Source organism: Sus scrofa, chromosome 9, assembly GCF_000003025.6.
Source record: "Sus scrofa isolate TJ Tabasco breed Duroc chromosome 9, Sscrofa11.1, whole genome shotgun sequence".
In the NCBI taxonomy this organism is placed as follows: Eukaryota; Metazoa; Chordata; class Mammalia; order Artiodactyla; family Suidae; genus Sus; species Sus scrofa.
The window spans coordinates 131,692,758-131,717,028 of record NC_010451.4 but is presented as its reverse complement, the minus strand read 5'-3'; the positions used below and the strand labels follow the sequence as shown (position 1 = coordinate 131,717,028).

Genomic DNA, 24,271 nt, shown 5'->3' with positions numbered 1-24,271 from the left:
TGGCCTCTTCGGAAGCCCCCTCCCCGCAGGTTGAGCCTGACACTTCCTTCCCTTGGGAAAATATGCTGATCACATCCAGGGCACCCAGAAAGCTCACAGCTAGGAAACTTTATCTAGCTCTCCCACCACATTTGCTCCCAAAACTGAGTTGTCTGCTGACCAAGCGTCCTTGTGTTCATTCCAAAACTTGTTTATACCTGTTCTTATTGTTACGATTAAAGCACACACAAGGGAATAAAACTTAAGTGCAGAACTCCCATCAGACAACCCAAACGTGTAACAAAAAAAGTGAACACTACTTGGACCTGCTTTAAAAGTTTGGCAGTTGCATGATCTTTTTATATCTTAGAAAATGTATGATGTTTACGGTGTGTATTTTTACTTAGGTGATTCTCAACTTTCACCACTTATGTTAATGAGCCAATTAACTCTGTTCCTGATGCTGTTGGATGAGAGGTCTTCCACATCCTATGATTCTATGTCCAGATCTGAGTGAAAATAATCCAAAGCCTGGAGTTCCCATCGTGGCTCAGTGGTTAACAAATTCGACTAGGAACCTTGAGGCTGCGGGTTCAATCCCTGGCCTCGCTCAGTGGGTTAAGGATCCGGCTTTGCCCTGAGCTGTGGTGTAGGTTGCAGACACAGTTTGGATCCTGCGTTGCTGTGGCTCTGGCGTAGGCTAGCGGCTATAGCTCCGATTTGACCCCTAGCCTGGGAACCTCCATACGCCACGGGAGCAGCCCAAGAAATGGCAAAAAGACAAAAAAAAAACATAAAAAATAAAAAATAATTCAAAGCCAGATCATTCAAAGAAAATTTTTGGAGTTCCCTGGTGGTGCAATGGGTTAGGATCCAGCATCGTCACTGCTGTGGCTTGGGTCACTGCTGTGGCTCGGTTTTGATCCCTGGCACCAAACGTCCACATGCCATGTGTGTGGCCAAAAAAATTTTTTTACCACTATGTTTGATCAGGAAACACATAGATTTCCCCTCATTTACTCCTGGCATTTTGTTTAGACTAATATTAAGACCAACTTGCATTTTCTGAGCATGCTCTGATAGTTGGGGGCAGACGCTTTGCCCACCCATCCCTCCAGGCCAGACTTCAGCCCAGAGTGTGTGGGGAGATCTTCCGTCTTTCAGATTTGCCGTCGCTGACCCACACACTGGGTGAAGCACATGCCCATCATCAGGATCGAACCGTGTTAGGAGTGGAAGGACAGGAAAGCCTATAGGGAGGGCCCCTTCCAGCTCTGCCCATCTACAAGGCTGTGACACACCTGCAGCGGTGAGCCCCCCCAGTCACCAGCAGAGAATGGACGCCAGCCAACAGGTCCCTTGTCATTACCCAGGGAGAGGAGGTGAATAGGACATCCCCAAGTTGGGGTGAGAACTCATGACTTGGCAAAAGGCAGGGCAACTCTTCCCGTTCCAGACAGAAGTAGAAGATGGAGAGGGGACTGGTTTGTCTGCCAAGACCCTCATCTCTGCGGGTCGGGGAAGGACTTGTTCGGGGGAGCAGTGAGCCCTTACTTTAGGCCGAGTGGCCAGTGGGAGAGGGTGGGCAGGAAGGGTTGCTCCGTCCTACAGGCGTATATGGGGTGGGCCGTGGGGTCTCCTTGGCCCGCGTGTCTGGGGCAGGCGGGTAGGGAGGTTCCAGGACCCGGGCGGTCCTATCATGCCCCTCCGTAGCCGCCTCTGCTCCAGGGCAGCTGAAGGCCGGGTCAGTCCTCTTTTCGCGCCCGGAACTCGGGCATGCTCCAGGTCCGGGACGGCGGCGGCGCGTCGCGCTCCACGTCCTCGGAGATGGTGCGGATGTCACTGGCGAACGGGGCGATGCGCGCGCGGCCCTTGAAGGGGGCCAGGCCGCCGCGGGGCCGCAGGCTCCACTGGCGCGTCAGCTTGTGCGCCGCCTCCTCCTGCTTCATCCTCTCCAGGACTTCCTGCAGCACCGAGCGGAAGAGCCGCGACCCCTCCTGCACCTCCGGCTCCCGCTCCGCCATCAGCTGCCGGAACCTGGGTGCGGAGCGCGGGGGCCGGGGGGGGGTGAAGAGTGAGGGGGTGCGGCGGCCGGTCGCCTGGCCTTGGCACGGGCCATGTCCAACCCCAGGGGCGTCCTGGGACAGCCCCGTGGCAATTCGCATTTCCTCCCCTTCCCCTCTTCTGAGGGGAATCAGGGCCCCCGCCCCGCCCACCACCTCCCTAGTGCTCCAGCTCCTCCGGGATTCAAATCCCAGCTCTGCCACTTCTGGCCTCCATGAGACTCAGCTTGCTCGTCTGTACACTGGGGTCATAGCTGCCTTTTTGGGCGGTTTAATGCGCTGGCATAGGGAACGATCCTGCCACTCACCTCGCGTTATCCATCCAGGGAGCAGGGGTGAGGGGAGCCCACCTCTCCAAGGCCTTCTTTTCTGACTGACGCTCTCCCACCCCCCTGCCCTCCCTGGCCTGCGTGATTGCTCTGAAATGTACACCCGATGATGCCACTGCCCCGAACATTCCTTCCATAGCTCCCGCCACCTCCTGGGTGAGGGCGAGCTGTTTGGCCACGCACTCCAGGCTCCCTGCTCCCTGCCCTGTCTGCGCCGCCGCCGGGAAGAATCACGCGTGGTCCTCCGGCGCCCCCGGTTCTCCCGGATCCTTGCCGTGTTTTCGCAAGCGGTTTCCTCTGCCTAACACTGCCTCCGGCTTAAAGCTCCAGAACGAACGCCAGCTAGCCAGTTGAGTAATGCCTGGGCTCCCCCGCCCGCACGCAGTCAGGATTTCTCAAACCTTTTCAGCAGTGAGACAGGAAATGGGACTGGCTGCTGATCTCAGGAGCGGCTTCAGCCCCCTCTCATGTATGAGGTTTGGTTCGCCAGATTGGATGCTCTCATCAGCCCCTCCCATGACTCGCCCCACCCCCTCCCCTGTCCCCAGGATGCCTCTGGAATCCTAAGATTTGGGGGCCTTCCATGGTGCAGAATAAGCAAAATGGGGGGGGGGAGCTTCTCAGCCTGGAGGAAGAAGGAGAGTGGTATGAGACCACAAAACCCAAGGGAGCATGAATAGGACTGAAAAGGGAGACATTTTTAAGGGGAATTTCAAAGAAAAAGGTATACAATTGCTGCATCTGCTGGGGGGAGATTTGGGGAGACTGCGGAGGACTTGAAGAGGTTTTACTGTGGATCCGTATTCCTTTACTAGTGTCTGAGAAATGCAGATAAAGAACGAGTTACTTTTGCAATGCCTTTTAGCCATTGGGCTCGGCTTGCTTGACTTCAACAGGAATCCAAGCGAGACTGGACCACGTGGGTCACAGCTTAGTTCAGGAACATGGTTGTGGCCCGGGGCTCTGGACCCTTCTCACGTGTACACACACACACACACACACACACACACACACACTTCTGAGGCAAGCTAGTATGAAACAGGATCATTGAGAAACCCAGTTTAGAGAGAGAATGTGGAAAAACCTCTCCCAGAAGGTAACATGGGAGATGAACTGGTGAAGTAGAGGGAACCAGCCATGTTACAATCTGGGAAGATAGCAGTCTGGGCAGGCGAAGAGGCCTGCGCTTCTCGCCCACCCAAACTCACCTGCCTCCAGGGCTGCCCCGCCCCCTCCTGCCCCCGAGCCCCGCCCGCCCACCCACCTGGCATTCCACGGCCTCTGCCAGATTCTTCCTCCTGCCTTGCTCCTTCTAACAGAGAGCTGGTTCCTGCAGGCCCTGGCCTCCAGTGCTTGTAGCCCCAGGCCCCTGGCATGGAGCCCCCGTCCCTGGATCGGGCAGTGCCAGCCCCAGCGCCAGGAGTTACCTGAGGATGGCGGGCCCACAGTAGGATGGGTGGATCTTGGCGCAGACGTCCTCCAGTTGCAGCCTCTCCCCAGGGCTGAGGTCGTAGGCGGGCCGGGGCGCGCTGGCCAGCCAGCTGTAGTCCACCCCGGTGCAGATCTTCCGGACCGCCTTGCTGCGCTCCCACTGCTGCCTCTCGGCCTCTCGCATCTGCCCTGCCAGCTCCACCATGAGCGTCTCCAGCACCATCTCGGCAGGACTCCGCGATGACAGCCGAGGTGGGGCCGCGTGCCACCGGAGCCACGGGGTGAGGGACATGGCGCCCCAGGCCCTGCCTGAGACCCGAGCAAGATGACTTTCTCCCTCCTCACAGTTGGGTGGCCTCGAGGAAGTCGCTTAACCTCTCTGAGCAAACATTTCTAAATCCGAAAGACAGGGTAGGGCTGTCGTGAGAAGCAGTTGTGAATAAACTTAGGCAGCTTCAAACACCACAGAGAGGAAGATATTCACGTGGTTATAACAGTCCCCAAAGCATCCAGATGATTGAGCCAGAGAAGCCGCCTCCTGAATCCTGGCTAACTCCAAACAAAAACAGAAACAAGACAGCAGAGCCCAAAATGGAGTCACTTGTGCTAAGTCCCGAATCCCCAAACCAAGACTTCATTACACTTTTGGCTCTCCCAGGAATGTTATTTTGAACAAATCAATCAGGAATCACCTGATCAGCACCAGTTAGGTAACCTGCCTGGCAGATCCCTGTCATTCCCTAAAAGAAAGTAACTTTGCAATAAGCAACCCGATTTTTTTTTTTTGCCTAGTGTCATGTTCTTGTGCCCGCTCCCTTCTGGCCACAAAAGGCTTTCATTCTGTACAGCTCCTCCGAGCTCCTTGTTATCTGCTAGACTGGATGCTGCCCAATTTGAACAGATTTTTTTGCTCAAATAAATGTAAAAAGTTTTTTTAAAAAAATAAAAGTGATTTTATTATAAAATTCCAAAAATGTGCTTCAAAGGACAGTCATGGGAATACTGCAGAATAAGAAGAAACATACCTTCATAAGCCAGAATAATCACAGAGCAGATTTTTATGTTGTCCTTGGAATTAGTATTTTAAAAAGACAGTCTTCTTTTCAGTGAAGACGAAAAAAGTTTTTAATATGCCTGTTTACCTTTTAACAATACTGTTAAAATAATCTTAAAACGATTATGGCTGAGCATAATCTTCCCTCTAATTGAAGTGGAAACACACACATTCAGAACAGATGCCTCCATCCTGTGTCAGCCCAGCGGGAAAATACCCAAAGTTTCTAGATATCCCCAACTTGTTGCTGAAGGAAGCTTAGGATTGCACAGGGATGATACTGCCCTATGAATAATACAACTTACCCATCACTCATTCACTCATTTATCCATCACTCATCCATCAGAAGCACTAATCAAGCATAGTGTCTACATCTGTGGAAGAACACAAAGGTGAAAGCATGTCTGGCCCTCACTCTCCAGCAGATACAAGTCTTTATGAGTAAAAACAAGTGGGGGAGAGGAAGGAGTGACTCTAGATGATGACAGGTCCTAGAAGACTTTGTGGGTGCAAGAAGGCTGAACGGTGAAAGCAGGTTTCAGACACGTGGCATCCCAGGTGGAGGACCCTGCCAAGGTTCAAGGTGAGACCTGTGTAAAAGGATCAGGTGTGACAGCAGGGATCCTAACTCATCATCACATTCCCACAGGACCCTGCTCAGTGCAGGTTTGCTGAATGACTGATTGACTGTCAGAGCCATGGAAAAGACAGTCTCTCTTCTGGCCTCCATGGCTCCATACTCTCTCGGTCACTTAGCTCTCCCACCAAGAGACCGTGAAGACCTGATGGGGACCTTGGGCAGCCCCTAGGACATAGCTATGGGGTCAACAGGGTGAGGTCTGAGTGTGCACTGGAAACACTATTGAGTCTCTGTTCTATCCCTAGGGTGCTCTTTAGAGGAGTAACATAACTATTCTGAAATTCTTACCTGAGGATGAGAGTTGTAGAGCCAGGGGACACGTGGGATCCCCCTGCCAGAATGGCTCCCACCTCTCACCCTGTGGTGCTGCCAAATGGGCCTGAGCCTCATCCCCAGGAAGACTCTTCTGGTCGACTTCCCTCCACCCCTTCATCCCGCCTCCGTTACCACCTGCGCCTGAACGCTGGGCACCCAACCCTTGAGCTCTGCCAGCCTGGAAGATGGTTGAACGAGGAAGAGGTCAGTGAGGCATGAGGCAGAGGGAGGTGATGCTCTTGAACGATTTTTGTTGTTGTTGTTGTTGTTGTTGTCTTTTCTAGGGCCGTACCCTTGGCATATAGAGGTTCCCAGGTTCGGGGTCGAATCGGAGCTATTGCCGCTGGCCTATGCCAGAGCCACAGCAATTTCCAGGTCTGAGCTGCATCTGCGACCTACACCATAGCTCACGATATCACAGGATCCTTAACCCACTGAGCAAGGCTAGGGATCGAACCCACAACTTCATGGTTCCTAGTCGGATTCATTAACCACTGAGCCACCACGGGAACTCCGAATGATCTCTTAAAATATCCTTCCAGACTCACTCTCTGAACAAGCTCAACTTCCTGCCACACCCCCACCACCTGGTTAGCACATATGCCAACCATCTTCACCTCTGACCCCCTCCTTCCAGTGGAGATGCCATCTGCCTTGTTCCCATTAGATCACACGCCTCGGTCTGCCTTGATCCCGGTCGGCTCTTGGAGACACCTTCTCAGGACTCCTGCGAGTTCCTTTCTCCTGGCCTTCCTTGAATTGTCACTGTTCGCTGGGCTTTGTCAGAGGCTGTCTCTTCATTTTCATAACCCTCATCCTTTCACATGTTTCTGGAATTACTACCGGGGTGTTGATAGCTCCCAAATGAACATCCACAACCCAGTTGTCCTCCCAGCCCCAGACACCTGCTGGATGCCTCCCCTTGTCAGGTCCCCTTGCACCTTCAACCCAACCTCTATCCCCCTCTCCACTGGCTGCTGCTGCTTCCGGGTGGGGACACAGCTTGGTTGCTTAAAGTGAGGCATCAGCCATGTCTCATCTCTTTGCCTCACCTGTCACATCCTGTATTTGATACCTATTTGTTTTCCCAAATCTGTTCCATCTTTCTCCCTCCATTAGTTCAAGCCTTAACCATCTGTCGGATGTGTTACAGCTGCTGCCTCTTAACTGGAAACCTAGGGCTGGGCCTCCCCATCCAATCTCTATTTTAATTTCTTCTTATTGTGGTAAAAAATAAAACAAGATTTACCATTTTAAGCATACAATACAATAGTGTTAATTATACGTTTATTGTTGTGCAACAGAACTCTAGAACTTTTTCATCTTGCAAAGCTGAAACCCTACAGCCACTAAACAGCAATTTGCACTCTATTTTGAACTCTATTTTTTTTCTTTTCTTTCTTTTCTTTCTTTTTTTTTTTTTTTTTTTTTTTTTTTTTTTTTGGTTTTTAGGGTCTTACCCTAGGCATATGGAAGTTCCCAGGCTAAGGGTTGACGTCAGCCTACATCTCAGCCACAGCAACACGGAATCTGAGTTGACCTACACCACAGCTCATGGGAATGCTGGGTCCTTAACCCACTGAGTGAGGCCAGGGATCGAACCAGCAACCTCATGTTTACTAGTCGGATTCGTTTCTAATGCACCACGATGGGACCTCCCTCCACTCTATTTTCTGAAGTGTGATCTTTCTCAATCATAAAACTGATCATGTCACTATTTTGTTTTCATGAGATACCATAACACAGTGCATGGGGTCTGTGAGCTGCATAAGGGCCTGTCTGTCCCCTCCTCCCCAAAGTGTTATTAGTTTCAAAATATAAATAGAAATCTGCAAAACTAAAATGAATAACTTAATAATAATTCCAAATCAGAGTTAAAAAACTCCTTTCAACTTTTTTTTTTTTTTTTTTTGGCTGCAGCCATGGCGTGTGGAGGTTCCTAGGCCAGAGATCCAGCCGTTGCCACAGCAGGGACCCAAGCTGCTGCAGTGGGGATTCTTAACCCGCTGTACCACAAAGGAACTCCAACTTTCAACTGTTTTACTAAAAAATAATTGTACTGTGGATCGGGTTGATGACGTCTGCTGCGATGCGGCGCGAGGCGTTGCTAGTAACGGGGCCTGGGGCCCATGAGGAGCTTCGCATCATCCTATATTTAAGCCCCGGACATGGAAAGGCTTTCAATGGTTCCCGCTTATCCTCAAGATTAGACTCAGACCCCGTAAGTGGCATCAAAGCCCTTCATCGTGTGGCTCCTGTTTACGTCTTCAGCTTCGTCTCTCAACAAACTCCCTCCCCCAATCCTGCCCCAAGAGCCTCCCCACCCCCTTCCCATAATGCACCCTGCTCTCTCTCGCTTCAGGCTTTTGCACATCCTAATTACACTGTCAGTCTCTGCAACTCCTGAATGCGTCCTAGCTCAGCTTTCAGCTCATGCTCTGCTTCCTTTAGGAGATTCCTGGATCCTCCCTGACCAGGCTTCCCCGGTTGCTCCATCTTCCCCCGCCTCCACCCAGTCACAGCAAACCACGACTGCTTGTGTGTCCACCTCGCTCCCAGACAGGGCGGGGGCCCAGGTCCTGGAAATCATCCTACCCAGACCCCAATGCCAGGCACAGGGTCTGGCCTAAAGCCTGTGCTCAGTGGACAGCCGTAGCTAAATGGGCTGCACCTGTAGCCAACGGAGGTTCCCAGGCTAGGGGTCCAATTGGAGCTGCAGCAGCCGGCCTATGCCACAGCCACAGCCACGCCAGATCCGAGCTGTATCTGCCACCTATGCCACAGCTCACGGCAACGCTGGATCCTTAACCCACTGAGGGGAACCAGGGATCGAACCTCATGGATAATAGATTCATTTCCACTGAGCCACAGTGGGAACTCCAAAAGTGGTTACTCTTGATTTATGCTCATCACTATTATGAAATCATGGTATTATTAGCCTTGCCACTAGGTTTTATTATTTGGCTTGTGGATACAAAGGCACATATATTACTGTATTTCTAGTTTAAAAAAATATTTTGATAACTACATTTTTTTTTTTTTGACCGAGCCTGAAGCAAGTGGAAGTTCCCAGGCCAGTGATCGAACATGTACCACAACAGGGACCCGAACTGCTGCAGTGACAATGCCGGATCCTTAACCCGCTGCACCACAAGAGAACTTCCAGTAACTGCGTTTCAGTACAGCAGTTCTTTTGAAATCCCATGGACTTAATTGTATATATTTAGAAATATTTTGCTGGAGTTCCCGTCATGGCTCAGTGGAAATGAATCTGACTAGTATCCATGAGAATGCAGGTTCAATCCCTGGCCTCGATCCATGGGTTAAAGATCCGGCATTTCCATGAGCTGTGGTGTAGGTTGCAGACATGGCTCAGATCTGGCATTGCTGTGGCTGTGGTGTAGGCCGGGAGCTACAGCTCTGATTCAACCCCTAGCCTGGGAACCTGCATATGCCGCGGATGTGGCCCTAAAAAGACAATAAAAAAAAGAAAGAAGGAAAAATTTTGCTGAGAACATGTCCACAGGCTTTACACACTTGCAAAGGGGTCTGTGGCTCAAAAAGTCGAGAACCCCTTGGTTTGGTGCAAGCCTGACCCCAGCCCCATTCCCGGCCTCCCCTTGGGCCCTGGTGAAGGGGAAGCCGGGGGTGGCGCCTCGGGTCCCAGTGACCTGCCAGGAATCCTTCTGGCATCACTTTGGCATCACTCGTCCTGCCCTCCGTGGCCGCCCTTTGGCATCACTCGTCCTGCCCTCTCTTTCCTTTTCTGCTCTGCCTTCTCCTTCCTTTCTCCCCTGTGGTGCCCCCCCCCCACCCCGAGCCTTCCCCTCAGCCTATTTTTGAACATCCCTGAGGAAGTCTCCATGGCTCCCTGGGCAACACTGCCGCCAGCTGTGGCTCTTAGCTGTGCTGGAGAAACCAGTCCCGTCCCTCAGAGGCAGGAGGACTCTGGTTCCAGGCAGTGAGCGGTGCTGGGGACCAGGGCTGTCTTAGCAGTGGGGACGATGGGGATGTGCCAGTCTCTGTCTGACCCGCAACATGAGGCGTGAGAGCTTCACCTGCCTCTGGTGGGTACCGGGGCCACCAGTGTCCTGCCATCCAGGGAAGGACAGTGCAGTCCCTGCAGGGAAGCTGTTTTCTCTGTACAAAGAAGCCCCGCCCAGGCTCTGCCTCTGAAGCTGGGCTCTCACAGCCGAACTGGGCACCTGCAGGCCAGGGGGCGGGGGACGGGGCTGGGGAGCTGCCCCGCGTGGTCCCCAGAACCCATGAGCACGGAGCAGCACCTCTGCAGGGCTGTCCCAGAGCAGACGGAGTGGCTCTGCAGAGGCCTCAAGGCTGGTGCACAGAGTTGGTCGTGTCCCTCCCCCCCACCTCCCCCACCCCTGCCAACGGAGCTACCATCCTCCCAGACCTGTTTTTGCCAAGACCAACTTCACAGATTACAAATTGACCTTGTTTCTCTTTGGCATCATAGAAAAATAACCTGTAATCCATGGAGCCAGGTGTGACTCAGCCTGACCTGTGGGCCTCCGCCCACCCAAGGGTCAGCGCCTGTCTGCCGCCTGCCCCTCGCTGCCCACGGAGGCAGCACGGCTCCCATCACAGCATCTATACCAAACGTGCTTCTCCCTTTCGGGGTTGTTTCTCTCCCTCCCCAGGGTGGCTATGAGCTCCGTGAGGGCAAGAGCTGTATTTGATGAATCAGCTGGCATGCGGCCGACACAGATGGGTGCTTCTTGAATGAATGAATGAATGAATGAATGAGGCAGGGTGCACCTAGGGAGGGAAGTGCGGGTCCAGCCGACCCCGTCACAGGGGCATCTGGTCCCACGGGCATCTGGTCCTCTCCCTGCAGCAGCCTCTCTGCACCATCCAGGCCAGCTCCGCCGGGCACATCACGGGGACTCAGAGGCGGCTTCCTGGCCACAGAGACTGAGGCCCACCCATCACCCATGTCACCCACATGTCCTGGTCACTGTTGTGTCCCACGAGCCTAATTCTGAGCCTCACACTTCATAGTTCTTAAGTCACCGTTCTCAGATCAACAAGAGAATCCATTGTGGCTCAGTGGGTTAAGAACATGACTAGTATCCATGAGGAGGCGGGTTCGATCCCTGGCCTTGCTCAGTGGGTTAAGGATCTGGCGTTGCTGTGAGCTGTGGTGTAGGTCGCAGACGTGGCTCGGATCTGGTGTTGCTGTGGCTGTGACGTAGGCCGGTGGCTATGGCTCTGATTTGACCCCTGGCCTGGGAACTTCCGATGGCTAAAAAGACACACACACACAAAGAGACTCTCGACTTGCCTTGCCCCTTGCTCCCCACACCTGTAAAAGCGGAAGGGGAAAGGCTCGGTCGGTGCTCCCGGACAGGCTGGCTGCTTCCAGAGGGGGCAGATGCTTTGGCTTCCTGGAATTTTATAAAGCAAGGGCCAGGCCACAGCCCCGAGGATGCTGCAGAGGCCGCTGCCTCTCGTGGAACAGATGAGGACAGACGGGGCCTCCCTGGGCCACGAGGCCCTGGACTCAGACACTCTGGTGACCGTCCCATCTGCCATCGCCCTGAGGCCTCGGGCCCAGCTCAGGCTCAGCCAATCCCTGCTCTGACTTCTAAGGCCGAGTCTGCTCTCAGAGTGCTGGTGAGGTGGCCACTGTCTTTTGGGGGGGGGGGCAATGCTCTTACCTGGCTTTCCTAGGTCGGCCTCTGCGGAGGTGGAGGTCCAGCGGGGCTCCTGCTTCCTGCCTCCCGGGCTGGAGCAGATTGCGTCTGGGTGTTCTTGGGAAGAGCCGAAGGTTCGGGGCCACAGGAGAACAGGTAAAGGAAAGGCCCTCTAAGCGCCTCCCTCCTCTTTCTCCATCGCCACTGCCGGCCACCACCTCATGCTTTTTCCCCTCTGTCTCTCAAGTTGTGCTGAGAAAACAACACTGACCAGAGAGGGATCCACCCCGTGTGTGTGTGTGTGTGTGTGTGTGTGTGTGTGTGTGTGTGTGTGTGGTGTCCCAGGAGGCTCCTCTGATCAACCCTGGAGGCAGGCAAGCTCCTGATTGGCGGTTGCCATGGAGACCCACCTAAGCCTCTTTCACCTGAGCTGTATTATCCGAAGACGGAGCCTGTCTGACCTGACAGTTACCTGAGAGGACCCGGGGGTGAGCGCCTGTGTCCAGATGGCATCTCTGCCCCTCCCCCCCAACCGGTGCCCCAGGGGTGGCGCACACTGGGGGAGCTGCACCCTCTCTAGAGCCCAAGGTGCACCTGCTCGCGGCAGATGTTTCCAGCTACTCCATGGATGGCTCCTGGCCCGAGCCTCCTCTCTCACCCATGCCCCCTGCACTGGGAGAGGAGTGATTCTGGTCGCCGAGGGCAGGGGCTGGAAAAGACAGGTCTTCACCTTTGATCACCCCACCCTCACCTGGCCTCTCTTTGCTATTTGAGGCTCTCGCCTTCCCTCAAGGCGAGCTCAAGGGCAGAAAGTTCTTCTGATGTTCTGAAGGAAGGGCGAGGCTGAGGAGGTAATCCAGGGAGAGGAGGGAAGATGGCACGTGATGATTGATTTTGAGGCAGGAGGTAACAGCAGGTGCTGGCAGAAGCCCTCCTGTTCCTGTTCTTCCAAATCCCACACTCACATCTGGGTCTCCGGCCTGTCTCTGTGCCCTGGACACCTGCACTTGCAGGCTCTTCTGGCTACAGGCCCCGTGTGGGCCTGCCTGTCCCTAAGGAGTATCAGACACCCACACAGGCTGCCCTGTGCATGGGGGTACTCTCGTGATAGAGGTGCCAGGTGACAGTGTCACCTCCGGATACATCTAGTCCTGATTGTGTGGAACTTAAAGGGGAAAGCATTGCCAGGAGGAGAATAGACCACGTTGAGCTGATTGCATTGCTCACCTGCCTGCTGCATGTTTGGACTTTGTCTCTTGGAGATGTGCCACGTTGCGCCTGCTCTGTGGCTGGTTCCAGCAGGCACATCTGCCTCTCCTCCTCCTCCAGTCGCTCCAGCAGCGGTCCTGAGCCATGAGCTGGGTCACACACCTCTCTTGACCCGTTCACAGCACAAGGATCCCAAAGATGGGGAAGGTTACTTGGGGATGGGAGACCCTCATGTTTGGAGGAGCTGAGGTTGACCTCTTCTGACTCACAGTTGGCAGGTGGCCTTCACCCCAGGACAGCTAAGGCCAGAGAAGCCTGGGGCAGGCAATTGGGGGTCCCCACCTCTGTGCATCCCACTACCATCCTGACACAAGGGCAGAAGTTCCAGGCATGCCCGTGCTGGGGGGCGGGAGGGGAGGGGACAGCAGGAGGAGAAGGCTCTGCTCTCCCCTTGGGAAATTCGCTAGGAGTGACGAGAAGAGGCCAGTGACCAGGTCACACATTCATTCACGAACCTGTGTGTCTAGAGCACCGTTGCATGCACGATGCCCGAGCTGGCTGCATGGTCGCCCTCCCCTCCCTTCTCCACGCTTCCCAGACCAGCCCCTGCGAGGCTGGGTCAGATGAGCAGAGATGGAGTCCTTGCAGGAGAGTGGGGAGCAGGGACAATAATGGGGTTCAGAGCTCAAAACTTTTATCTTCCTGCTGTGCAATCGGTGTCCCTCGCAGACCATTCTACTCGAATGAAAAAATTCATCCCATGGATTAGTCTTAAAACCTTACCCTTTAGTGGGTGCGTACACACACACACACACACACACACACACACACACACTTAATGTAAATGAGATCATGCTGGTTTGGAGCCATCAAAAGGAAGATTCCACTGCAGCGGTGTGCTCGGAACTCCTGACTCAAGACTCTGGGGATCACGGATGACCAGGGTCTTAGCATCCTCCCTCCCCACCCAGCAGGCTCCTTCTCTGCCCTTTCCAGTGATGCCCTTGACCAGGAGGGAGGGTCAGAGGAGTGCCACCCTCCCCCACTCCCGGCTGTGACACCATAACTTAGGGAAGGCTTGGTGTTTGTGCTGACTGCTTATTTCCTCTCATCTGTCAGCCTGCAGAGGCTTTGTGACTGCCGCGCTGAGTGTGAGTCTGTCCTGGGGAGAGAAAGTGTGGTGGCTTTTATCTCTCATTCAGCATTGATGGGAGTGACTGAGGTGCAGCTCATCATTCAGCAACCATTCAAATGGAGACATGCCAGTGGGGCCGGTGGCCTTGCCTCACAGACGGCGTTTGATTAATAAATTGGAGACGTGGAATTCTGGAGCCACTGGGTGCAGGGCTGGATTAAAAGTGATGCGAGGAGAGCCCTGATCCCAGAAGTCAGTCTCCACATGTGGGGGTGCTCCTCCTGTTCCATCCCCCCAGGTTCCTTCCAGGCTGTGGGCACCGTTCCTGAGCACAGGCACTGGGTTTTCAGAGCCCTGGAGAAAGTTTGTGTAGCTTCGGGACTGAGCGGGCCTGAAACTGACACACTAGCCCGTGGTGCCGACCCGACTTGCCCTGAGCCGGTCTCTTCTCTCCCAGCAGCTGGCTCTCCACTCCTGGGGCCACAGCTCCTTCTCCAGCCAGAGGAAACGCTGGGTCTGACCGCAGGAAAATGAGAACCTCCCCTTCCCCAGCCGGCCCGCTCAGGCCCCGGCTCCCCCCCCTCTCCTTCTTTCCCCCTCCCCTCCGTTTAGCCTCATTCTGTTGCAATATATCTATATCATCTATCTATCTCTCTCTCTCTCTCTCTCTCTCAGCTAACTAAAAGGACCTAGGGAGAGGGACATAATGCACGTATTCATTTATTCATGGAGTGTTTACTAAGCATCTTCTCTGCGCTAGGCAGCGCCTTGATGTCCCATTTCCATAGAATCCACTACCCACGGCCTTCTTTAGGATTCTGCCCTATGGTTTGACTGATCTGAGAGCCTGCGCAGAGCCAGCTAGCTGTCCGCCAAAGACTCATGCCCCTCCTCCAGCAACCTCATTACCCAGCCTCCCTGGCATCCGGGAAGGGCCACGTGATGGTGGAATGTGGGTGGAAGGCGCAGCTTATGGAGACCTTCCCTGCAATTCCCCACCTTCCATCTTTCTCCCACTTGCAAGGACCCTGAGGCCCTGGAAGGTGGTGGAGACACAATTTTGAAGGCGCCAAGGTCCTTAAGTTACTGTGTGGCAGGCCACCCATCAGTCGCCCACAGGTGCAAGAAAAGTATGGGGTCAAACACTAGGATTTGGGGTTTCTCTGTTACGGAAGTTGGACCCCAGCTGTTGCGCAGCCCCGTGAGCAGGGGTTGGAGTGGAACCTTTCTGCCCTCCTTGCTTCCAGGACATCAGGGGGCTTCCTGACAGGTCCCCTCTGGTTTTCCATCTTCATCCCACAGAAGTGATTACTCCCGCCCATCTCATCTCGCACCTTTGTGCACGATGCACACTCTGCCCCAGATGCCCGCCCCCCCCGGGGGTCTCACTTATCCCCCAGCATTTACTCCAATCGCCAACCTCTGAGAACTGTCTCCATCCTCTGAGGCTTCCTTCGTCCTCTGTTACACAATCCATCCTCGTTACTCACAGTCCTCATATTTGCAAAGTTGGCTACTCACTGAAATGTATTTATCATCCCCAAATCCATACTCGAGGCATTCTGGATTGTGTGCAAAGTGTCAGAAAATCAGCATTCCCGGCTGAAGGGGAACGAGGCAGTTCCTGTTTCAGCTCAGACTGTAAACAAGCCTCCTTCTCCTGGTCTGGCTCCACCCTTCCCACTTTGTGCTTTTTTGTTGGTGGGTTTTGCTGTTTCACATGGTCCCCAAGTGGCTGCTGACATGCTCTCCGCTGATTCCAAGTGCAGGAAGGCAGCGACATGCCTTCTGGAGAAAATACATGGATTAGATGGACTTCATTCTGGTGTGAGCTGTAGGCTATTGACTGTGAGTTCAATGTTAATGAATCAATAATACAAATAAGTTTTCTTTGAACAGAAACACACATAAAACAAGTTCTCTTGGGAGTTCCTGTCATGGCTCAGCCGAAACGAATCTCACTAGTATCCATGAGGATAAAGGTTGGATCCCTGGCCTTGCTCAGTGCGTTAAGGATCTGGCGTTGCCGTGAGCTGTGGTGTAGGTTGAAGACGTGACTCGGATCCCTTCTTGCTGTGGCTGTCGCGTAGGCCGGTGGCTACAGCTCTGATTCAACCCCTAGCCTGGGAACCTCCATATGCTGTGGGTGCAGCCCTAAAAATTAAAAAAAAAAAAAAAAATGAAAAGAAAATCAAGGAGTTCTCATTGTGACTCAGCAGTAATGAACCTGACTAGTATCCATGAGGATGCGGGTTCCATTCCTGGCCTCGCTCAGTGGGTCAAGGCTCCAGTGTTGCTGTGAGCTGCGGTATAGGTTGCAGACTCGGCTGGAATCCTGTGTTGCTATGACTGGGGTGTAGGCCCACAGCTGTGGCTCCTATTCAGCCCCAGCCTGGGAATTTCCACATGCTGCAGGTGTGGCCAAAAAAAGAAAAAAAAAAAAAAAAAGACATACACATTAAACAAGGTTGTGTATTGACTCGTTGACCAGAGGCTCGTAGGAACCTAACTGCGTATTTCCCCAGGAGCAGTGGTTCAACACCGGCAGTGACTCAGGACATGACGACTGGGGCATAAATTAGGATTTCGAGTTAACATAAACACACTGCCGTGTATAAAATAGACACCTGCAAAGGATCTACTGTCTAGCCCAGGAGCTTAACTCAATCCTCTATGATAACCTCTATGAGAAAAGAATCTGAGTGGATATGTGTATCTGTATACCTGAATCACTTTGCCGTACACCTGAAACGAACAACTCAATCAATTATACTTTCATAACATTAAAACAGCACAAAACAAAACATGAGGATGGCAAATAATGAGAATCTGCGGAGTTTCACCCCGTTGGCTAAGCCTCCCTGCAGAATAAGGACGCCTCAAGGGCCAGGAGCCCAAGCGCATCACCTGGCAAAAGCTAAGTGCGGGTCTGTCCTGCCCGTGACTCGAAGGCGACAGCCAGAGCGCCCTGGCTGCTGCCCGCGCTGAGCCAATGCATGGACCTGCCCCTGCCCTCCGGAACCTGCAGGAGCTGAGATGAGCGAGCGGCCACAGGCTCCAGCCCCACAGAGCACCAGTTGGCAGCCAGACAGGGGTGCACATGAGGGGCTGAGGTTGCTCCAGGTGGGAGTGGGCACAGGCCAGCAGTAGCGGTGATGGGGGCCTGGGGAGGGTGGTCCAGGAGCCTGGGCCCTCTACAGTGTAGAGTGTCAGTCCAGCTCCCTGTGCTGAGAAAGGGGGAGCCCCTTCCGCTCAATCTGGAAATGCTTCTGGGAGGAGCTGAGTACCTGCAAATCAACAGGAAGAGAGCCGGGCGTGTGGCTCCGAGTGAGAGGAACCAAACCGGAAGTGGCACAAGCCAACGCAGGGCCGCAGAGGGGGTGCCCAGGGCCTGGGAAGGGAAGGAAGTGGTATCCGTGAAAGACGTAAGCAGATGCCCCCGCCGGGTGAAACACATCGTCACCTGTGGACCTGAATGTCACATGTGGATCTTAACAGATTCTGAAATCAGTTCCCAAAGAAGGATGGGGAGAGTCCAGAACAAGGGTAGCAGCTTGGTGGTTGGTAGGCTGCCTGGCTCCCGGGCACGCCTGAGGGAAAGCAGCTCGGCTTTGGCTGGGGGGGTGGGGGCATCTTCATGACTCGAAGGAGAACAGGTCCAGTGACCAGCCCCGCCCACAGGACTGCCTGGACCTGAATGTAGGATGCCCAGGCTCCTGGGTTTGGCTAGAGACACAGATCTGGGAGTTATCCAGGTCAAGGCAGAGGTTCAAGCTTGGACACAGGTGAGCAAACTCAGATCACACAGGACAAGGAGAGAGAGCCCGGGATCGACCCCCGGGGCTGGGGCAAGAGCAGTAACCATATGCCACCTGCTAGTGTCTGGGGTAAGTTACCCTGACGGTTCTCATCCTCGTGCGAGCTCAGTTTAGAGGCAGAAGGTCTTACGGGCAAGAAGTGGGGGCTTTACGAAGTCTCTTCTCTCTAGTCTCAAACCTTGGCTGAGCACTTGTTTGCTGTGTGATCCTAGCTTGTGTCCCAACCTCTCTGAGCCCCAGCTGTAATCTGGAGCAATAACACCTTCCTGGCAGGGTTGCTGTGAGGATTAGAGAAGATACATAGGGAAAACATCCCATGCAGGCCAGGTTCGCCCCCGCCCCCGAGTCAATTTCTCTGTAACGCTGCGGTGGCACATTTAGGGGCAGAGTCCTTGGTCCCTGTCTCCTGGACTCTCTCTAACAAAAGACACCCCAAGAGTGCAGACCTTAGCTCTGGGGGAGGCAGCAGGGACGTGAACCCCTCCCCAGACTCTGCGGGAGCCCTCAGGACAGCTGGAGAGGACCCAGACCTGTCCCCAAGGGCAGCTTCTGGAGGTGGAGAAGGACCCGCCAGGGTCACATCCTGTCCTGCCAGGAGTCATTGCCTCCCACCAAAGTCGCAGGCCAACCCCTGTGGCCCCAGACAGTGTATCCAGCTCCCTGGGCGGCTTTCAGGGGCTGACCTGTGAGACTTGGGGCGGGGAGGCTCAAACTTACCCTCAGGTTCCTCCCTGAATCTTGGGGAGACCATCACGCTGGCCCTGTTTGTGCCAACCCTGTGTGACAGGGCGAGGCTGGCAGCTGCATCCTGGATGCCCCTGGGCACATTCCCTCCATCTCTGTATCTTCCCACAGCTGCTGCCTCTCCTGCGTCGGGTACCCTCCTGTCCTCCTGGCCCCAGGGGTGTGTGAGTTACAGCCACTTCCACTGTCTCCCATGCAATGACAGGAGAAAGGGCCTGAGCCTTTTTGAGACCTTAGACCCATGGGCCTCTGCGAGGCCACTGACATGTCAGCCTGTCTCACACGGGCAGGGCCCCCTCAACAGTGTTCTCAGGACCCAGTGAGGAAGCCAAGGCTCGGGAGCAATGGTTGAAGTTTCAGAGCTGGAACTGGCAAACTCTAAAGGCCAGGCCTTCGGCGGGACACCAGGGCAGGAACTCTCAGCCCTGCTCCCAGGGATGGCTGCACTGAGTCAGAGGCCCCCTCGGGCTGATGCAACAGGGATGGAGCCTCGACCTGTGGCCAGGGCCTCATTTCCAAGGCTTTTGGGAATGGAAGCCAAGCTTGGGCACTCACCCCACCCCCACGCACCCCAACCCTGAGCCTGCAGTTCGCAGAACTGCCCGGCGAGCCACCCCCGGGTGCCCTGTTGTGCTTCATCTCCCACCTCTATCCTCCTCCTCTGTCCTCATTCACGGGGAGCTCAGCCACCCCCGCCCCCTTGTCTGAGGGACGGGAGCAGAGCAGGACGGACTGCAGGGCTCAGATTTCTCTGCCAGCCCCTGAGACTCCCACCTGTTTATGCAGAAGTCAGGCGCCAGGCCTCTCAGCTGCCCGGAGAGCTCCGCTGTGCTCCTCCCACCCGCCTCAGTCCCCGGGGCCACCTGAGCAGGTAAACACGGCAACAGGAGTCACCTGCCCTCATTACTTGGCTTCATCCTGCACTCAAGCTTCCCTTGCTCACAGCCAAGGAGACACCAAGACACTCGAGCTGAGGCTGCAGCCGGGAGACCAGGCTTTTCTGCTCACCGTGTGCAGAGCCACTTGGTCCCCAAGGGGTCACTGGGGCCTTGCCGCACCAGGGTCCTAGCTTGGCTTCCTCCACTTTGGGGTCCTGAAATTTGGTGCTATCAGATGATGCTTGGTTATAATCTACCTTCTTCCAGAAACCGCCTCATGCATAGAAGGCACTATAATACATTGGTTAATGGAAAATATATATATACATTTAATTGTATGCACTACAAGATAAAATTGATTTTTTTTGGCCAAGCCCTTGGCGTGTAGAAGTTCCAGGGCCAGGGATGGAAGCTGAGCCACAGCAGTAAGCAGAGCCATAGCATTGGCAATGCCCAGTCCTTAATCGCTAGGCTACCAGGGAACTCCAAGATCAAATTAAATTTTACAAAATAGATGCTAAAATCCAGATTGTGGTCTTGAAATCCTATTTATTCCTGAGACCAATGAGGGTTTCTTAGAAAAAAGGCTGATTTCAAGTCTGGGCAGCAGCTCCAGCTCCGATTTGACCCCTAGCTTGGGAACCTCCATATGCTGCAGGTATGGCCCCAAGAAAGACAAAAGACAATATAAATAAATAAATAAATAAATAAAAAGGTAGGCAACCTCTAGGGACTGATGGGGCTTCCAGCCAGAAGAAGCCTGGGCCCTCGGTTCTAGCCTGGAACCTCACAGGAACGAATTCTGCCAGCAACCTGATTGAGCCTGGAAGCGGGGTCTTCCCCAGTCAAGCTTCTGGATGAGAACACATCCCAGCTGCCACCTGGGTGGCAGCCCTGAGATCCCAGCTGAGTCCAGACTCCTGACCTGCAGAAACAATGAGTTAATAAATGTGCCTTGTTTTAAGCAGCTAAGCTTGTGGTAGGTACTATTGTTACACAGCAAGAGAGCCCTAATTCGCTTGGGGACTTTGAGCCACAGACCGCGGGTAGGGAAGGCTGCACACCCCTTCCCCCACCTCCCCTTGTCCCAGTGCACGACTTCCCAGCTGAGCAGACACTGAGGGCCACAGTGTGAACCCAGGGACCGTGGGAGGAGATAAGAGGCTCATGTCTCCTCAAGCCCTTCCCCCAAGAGGCTGGCCCACCTGCCACAGCCTCTCTAGGCAAAAAGACAGCAGAGTTGAGCCTCACCGCACAGGAGGAAGCCGGGGCTGCCGGATGATCAGCAGCTGGGCCAGACCAGGGCAGACGGTGGCGGCGGTGATATGGATCCACTCACCCCCTCCTCGAAGGCCAAACTTGTAACTTTTCTGGGCACACTGGGGCTGTGGGGTTGGAGCCCTGAGATGTGGAGAATCCCTGGATCAGCAGGAGGGGGTGGGGTGAGGAGGCTGAGGGAGGAGTTTGTTTATTTCTGCAGACAGGAAGCCATTGCTCCGGTGGCCCAGGATGCTTTCTGGCTCCTGGCTCCACCCAGCCTCCTCCTGCCTCTGGGATTGGCCAAGAGGGAGGCCTTGGCACCCTCGCTGGTACCCTCCCAATCAGGGCCTCCACCCTCACTGTTCCCATAGCCTGGGGCCCTTCCTCCGGACCTTCACAAGGCGGGTCCTGTCCCTCTGCCCCACAAAGAAGACAAGGTCCCTTCCTCCCGGACTCTCCAGTGCAGGCCTCCACCTGCTGCCCCTCCAAGACATCACTAGCACCATGTTGTACGTTCCTCACAATACTGTCTGCAGTTGCTATTTCTTCTTCTTTTTCTTTTTTTTTTATAGGGCCGCACCTGCAACATATGAAAGTTCTCAGGCCAGAGGTCGAAACAGAGCTACAGCTGCCAGCCTACACCACAGCCACAGCAACTCCAGATTCGAGCTGTGTCTTGCAACCTACACCACAGCTCACGGCAACACCAGATCCTTAGCCTACTGAGCAGGGCCAGGGATTGAACCCACATCCTCTTGGATACTAGTCAGGTTCTTTACCGCTGAGCCACAACGGGAACTCCTATTCTTTTGTTTATTATTTGTCCCTACCTGTCCCGCTAGTATGTATGCTCGGGCCTTGTCTGTCTCATTCATGCTTGTTTCCCTGAGCGCCCAGCACAGTTCAAGCCTCCAAGAACTGTTTGTCTTGGGAATGAGCTCTCAGTCAATGCAGTTACCTTTCTAGGTGCTTCTGTGTCTCGGTACCTCCTTGCAAACACAGTGAGGCTCGTAGGGTTGCCTCTCAGTCCTGCCCGATGCCCAGTAATGTCATAGGCTCTGAGCCAACTGCGGGGCTTTGAAACCCTGGTCTGACTCTTCCTGGCTGTGTGACCTTGGACAAGTATCTTAACCTCTCTACCTTCATTTCTTCATCCGTAAAACACAATCATAATAAAACCACCTACCTTGTAGGTACAACAATTAAAGGAGATTAGCACAAAGGGCCTGGCACGGAACAAACAATAAATATGAGCTTTGCCAGCCTCAAGCCAACAGCACGCCAACGTTTAAGAAGAGGTGAGAATCTCTTACCCTGCCGGCTGCCCTCTCTCTTGGCTTTATCTTTTGCTTTATTTTCATCCTACTTTTATTTCTCCTTTGTCCTGCTGTTCTATCCCATCTAATTAAAAACACTGTTATTGTGATTTAGAATATATATGATAAGGGCAAGGGGCCGAACCATGCCTTTAACAAATAATTAACAATTTCATCTTTTGGTGTTCAGCTTTATCTGGAGGGAGCCCTTTTTCCTTGGCTGTCGGCTTGATGTTAGCCCATTTATTCTTAAACAGTATCAACAGGTATCAACAAAGGTTTGATTTTTACTGGTCTTTTCAAGGACAAGTTTCTAGATTTGTTTATCCTCTTATGTATATATTTTCCCTGCATTGTTATTATTATTATTTTATGGCTGCACCCACGGCATATGAAAGTTCCCAGGGACTGAATCTGAGCCTCAGCTGCAGCAACGCCAGATCCTTTAACCCACTGCACCAACCAAAGCTGCTACAATCAGATGCTTAACCCACTGTGCCACAGTAGGAACTCCTCCCCACGTTCTTTTTAATCAATTTTACACATACTCAAGAGCGTAGACTTTAAGTGTACCATCCTCTTGCGTTTTAACAATTCAGTTCGCCCTGTATAACGAACGTCACCAAGATACACAGAAAGATTTATCACCCCAGAAAGCCCCCTCGCTTCTCTCCTAGTCAATTCCCCACCCTCCCAGAGGCAACAGCTGTTTTGATTCCTATCACCATAGATTAGTTTGCTTGTTCTAGAAATCCATATAAATGAGATCATACAGTGTGTCCTGCTCTGCATACGGTTTCTTTTGCTCAATATGTTGTTTTTCAAAAAACGAACTTCAAATTCAAAGAAAAGCTGCAAGAATGGTGAGAGGACTCCATATCCTTCCTTCTCACCCAGATTTCCCGCCTACTCACATTTGATCCACTTCCTCCCTCAATCTTTCCCGTTTTGTGTCTATTCCATTTTCATGGGTCTTTTTCCTGCATCATTTGAGAACGACGTGCAGGAAAAAAATACCCCATAACCTTAAGTACTCCATTGTGTGTGTCCCCCAACAAGAGCCCTTCCCTCCAGGCTTCAGGTGTGAACACCAGGAATGGGGACAGGGGGCGCGGGGGGGGGGGAGTTGTCCACCTGGAGTCTGTTTGCCACCTCAGCCAGAGCTTGGAGTTAATGAACAAGTGCCATGTGTACTTTTTAGCTCATTATTACTTGGGATTTATTTTCTGCTGGCGAAAGAGCTTTTCCCTGCAGCCTTGATGATCAGCAGGAGTCAGTGAGGTGTCCTGCTCTTCTCTAGCCAAGGCTAGGGTCCCTTCAGGGACTTTGGACAGAGTGATGCAAAGGACAGAAACTGCATCGTTGGTTTCTGGATGCAGCACACAGACTCTGCCTCGTTGTGGGGAGTCAGGACCGCTCAGTAACTCACACCTCTCCATAGGCTGCAAGGAAAGACACAGAAGGCTCTCTAAGTAAACAGAGGCTTTGCCTCAGAATTGAATTAGAACAAATGGTGGGGGGTGGGGGTGGGGAGCTGGCAGAGGACAGCAGGAGCACCTAAATCCGCAGTTCTCAAACTTGAGGTTGCCAGAGGGCTTGCTGAAAACAGATTGCTGGGCCCACCCAGACTTTCTGCCTGTGCGACTGGGAGTTGGTCCAGCCCAGGGCGCTCTAATTGTGAGCGGCAGCGACATCTTGTGGTCAGAGTGGGAGTGAACCTTGAGTGCCCGCGCACCTCAGCTCCGGCGGTGCCCGTGGGTCCAGGATGATATGGGCCAGGCAGCAGCACCCAGACAGAATTCAATAGACCCAGGCCTTGCCCCACAGTGTGCAGGCGCCTGAGGCCCCATTGTACCCGAGAGACAGGGGAACCGAATCAGGTTTCCTGCAACTTCCAGCTTCATTTCCAAAGACGTCCATCCTGATTTTTGTGAATAAGTTCCTTCCCTGGTCTTTCCAAAAGCCCAAGGCCTGTGAAGCAATGCCTTAAAGTCTCAGCCACAGATGGGATGGGTCCCGAGTTGGAAGACGGAGTTCTGGAATGAAATGCCTCACTGAACAATTGCTTTCAGCCCAAAGGAGCATTTTATGACATGAACTATTATTATCTTTGTAGCTTGATACCAATCCTTGGCAGGATTTTCTGACTGACTGAAGCAGTAGTAACAATTTCAGAGTGTGTGGAAAAGGGAGCCTGGGCCGTGCCCACCCATATTTCCTCTGCTCGTGTAGTTTGTAGACTGGGCTGTAAGAATTTCCAGAGTCAGGCAGGTGTTGGGGAAGTATAAATGCAGCGAGGAGGGGTTGCAAATGCAGAAGCCTGTGTGGGAACCCACCAAAGAGACTCCACCACACTCCAGCCTCATCCCTGATTTCCGGCTTCCTGGGTCTCTCCCCTGGCAGGGACTCCAACCCAGAGAGCCAGAACCAGCCTTACCTGCGGTCC

The 24,271-nt window shown here is 53.5% G+C and overlaps 1 protein-coding gene across 1 annotated transcript; it reads right to left on the bottom strand.

Moving 5' to 3' along the window:
- Nucleotides 850-4,171, bottom strand: RD3 (retinal degeneration 3). Its single transcript, XM_021063864.1, has 2 exons — nucleotides 3,799-4,171; nucleotides 850-2,016 (listed from the first exon to the last, which is right to left on the bottom strand). Exons 1-2 carry the CDS (start codon nucleotides 4,092-4,094, stop codon nucleotides 1,725-1,727), a joined length of 588 nt encoding a protein of 195 aa, XP_020919523.1. The 5' UTR covers nucleotides 4,095-4,171; the 3' UTR covers nucleotides 850-1,724.

Bases quoted from the DNA above. Each gene is read 5' to 3' on its own strand.
- RD3 (XM_021063864.1), bottom strand. From the start codon at position 4,094: ATGTCCCTCACCCCGTGGCTCCGGTGGCACGCGGCCCCACCTCGGCTG. The intron at 2,017-3,798 runs GTAACTCCTGGC...CTCCGCACCCAG, and splicing joins TGTGGGCCCGCCATCCTCAG to GTTCCGGCAGCTGATGGCGG.